The following is a 1171-nucleotide window of genomic DNA, read 5'->3' on the forward strand; positions in this document are numbered from 1 at the left end:
CTTAATAATAAAAAATTTTCGAACAACTCTTAAAAAAGTTTGATGCAATTTTCCTTCGAGAAGGATGTTTTTCTCTCTTATTGAAATTCCTGGATATCTTTCTAGAAATTTAAATACAATATATATTACATATGTACCATCTACATTTTATATTTTAATAAAAAAAAGAAATTATTTTTCTAAGCTGTACCTTAATAAAAAAGAAGAGGTGCGCATATACACAACGCACAATACACGTGTACACACTGCACACATTTCAGTTTGTTTAGACATAAGATAGGCCCCTGCATAGGGCTCATTCACAGAACTGAAATATTTAGACCTATTCGGTCCAACCCTCGAGACCAATTCAAGCCCTCGTGAACTTTGACTTTTCGGCACATCAGGAAAGTCTCTGTCCGCCTCGACGACCGGGAGCGGCGCAGGGGGTGGCGGTACCGGTGGCGGCGGGGGCGGCGGCGGCGGCGGCGGAGGAGGAGGAGGCGGAGGAGGCAGCGGTGGCGGCAGTAGTGGTGGTGGTAATAACGGTGGTGGCGGTACTAGTAGCGGTAATGGTAGTGGTAGCGGCGGCGGCAGCGGCGGCGGCGGCGGTGGTGGTTCCACCGCGGCCGCCGGCGGGGCTGCCGGGGGCGGTGGCGGCGGAGGCGGCAGCGGCTCCCTGAGCGGCGGCGGAATCGTCGCCGTGAAGCAGGAGACCAACGTCGAGCTCGCCGGCCTGGGCCACGGCTCGTACACGATGGTTGACTCGACGACCTTCCTTAGCGGGCAGCAACAGAGGGTCAGCAACCCGTCTGAGGATGACGAAGTGCCGAGTCTGCCCAGTATGTCCCATGCAATGAGATGTGAGGTTACGTTTGTGTCCCTTTGCATGCCCTCATCTCCCCTAGGCTCACTCCTGCTCGTTCCCTATAGCAGGGAAGTTTTGGAGGACCAAACGAAATTTTACAGGAAAATTTTGTGGTGAAGTTTCATTAAGAAGAGATTTATCAGAATTGATTTTAATAAATCTCTTAAGCTCTTGCACTCCATTTTCTACAAAATGTTTTACACACACACACACACACACATACACATTTATGTAGTATAAAAATTAGATACAAATGCTGTACAAAAAATTGCTAAACTAGACATACCTGGAGAAGATATAATTTGCTGTATATTTCAACAACGC

The 1171-nt window shown here is 48.3% G+C and overlaps 1 protein-coding gene across 1 annotated transcript; it reads left to right on the forward strand.

The window, feature by feature from the left end:
- Window positions 1-386: 386 nt before the first annotated feature.
- Window positions 387-821, forward strand: LOC112455405 (glycine-rich cell wall structural protein 1.0-like; the record flags this gene model as incomplete). The annotated part of the gene is made up of 1 exon (XM_025017303.1): window positions 387-821. A coding segment is annotated over one exon (435 nt), but the record flags the coding sequence as incomplete, so codon positions are not given.
- Between the last annotated feature and the right edge of the window lie 350 nt (window positions 822-1171).

Source organism: Temnothorax curvispinosus, unplaced genomic scaffold (assembly GCF_003070985.1).
Source record: "Temnothorax curvispinosus isolate PA1 unplaced genomic scaffold, ASM307098v1 QBEX01006049.1, whole genome shotgun sequence".
In the NCBI taxonomy this organism is placed as follows: domain Eukaryota; kingdom Metazoa; phylum Arthropoda; class Insecta; order Hymenoptera; family Formicidae; genus Temnothorax; species Temnothorax curvispinosus.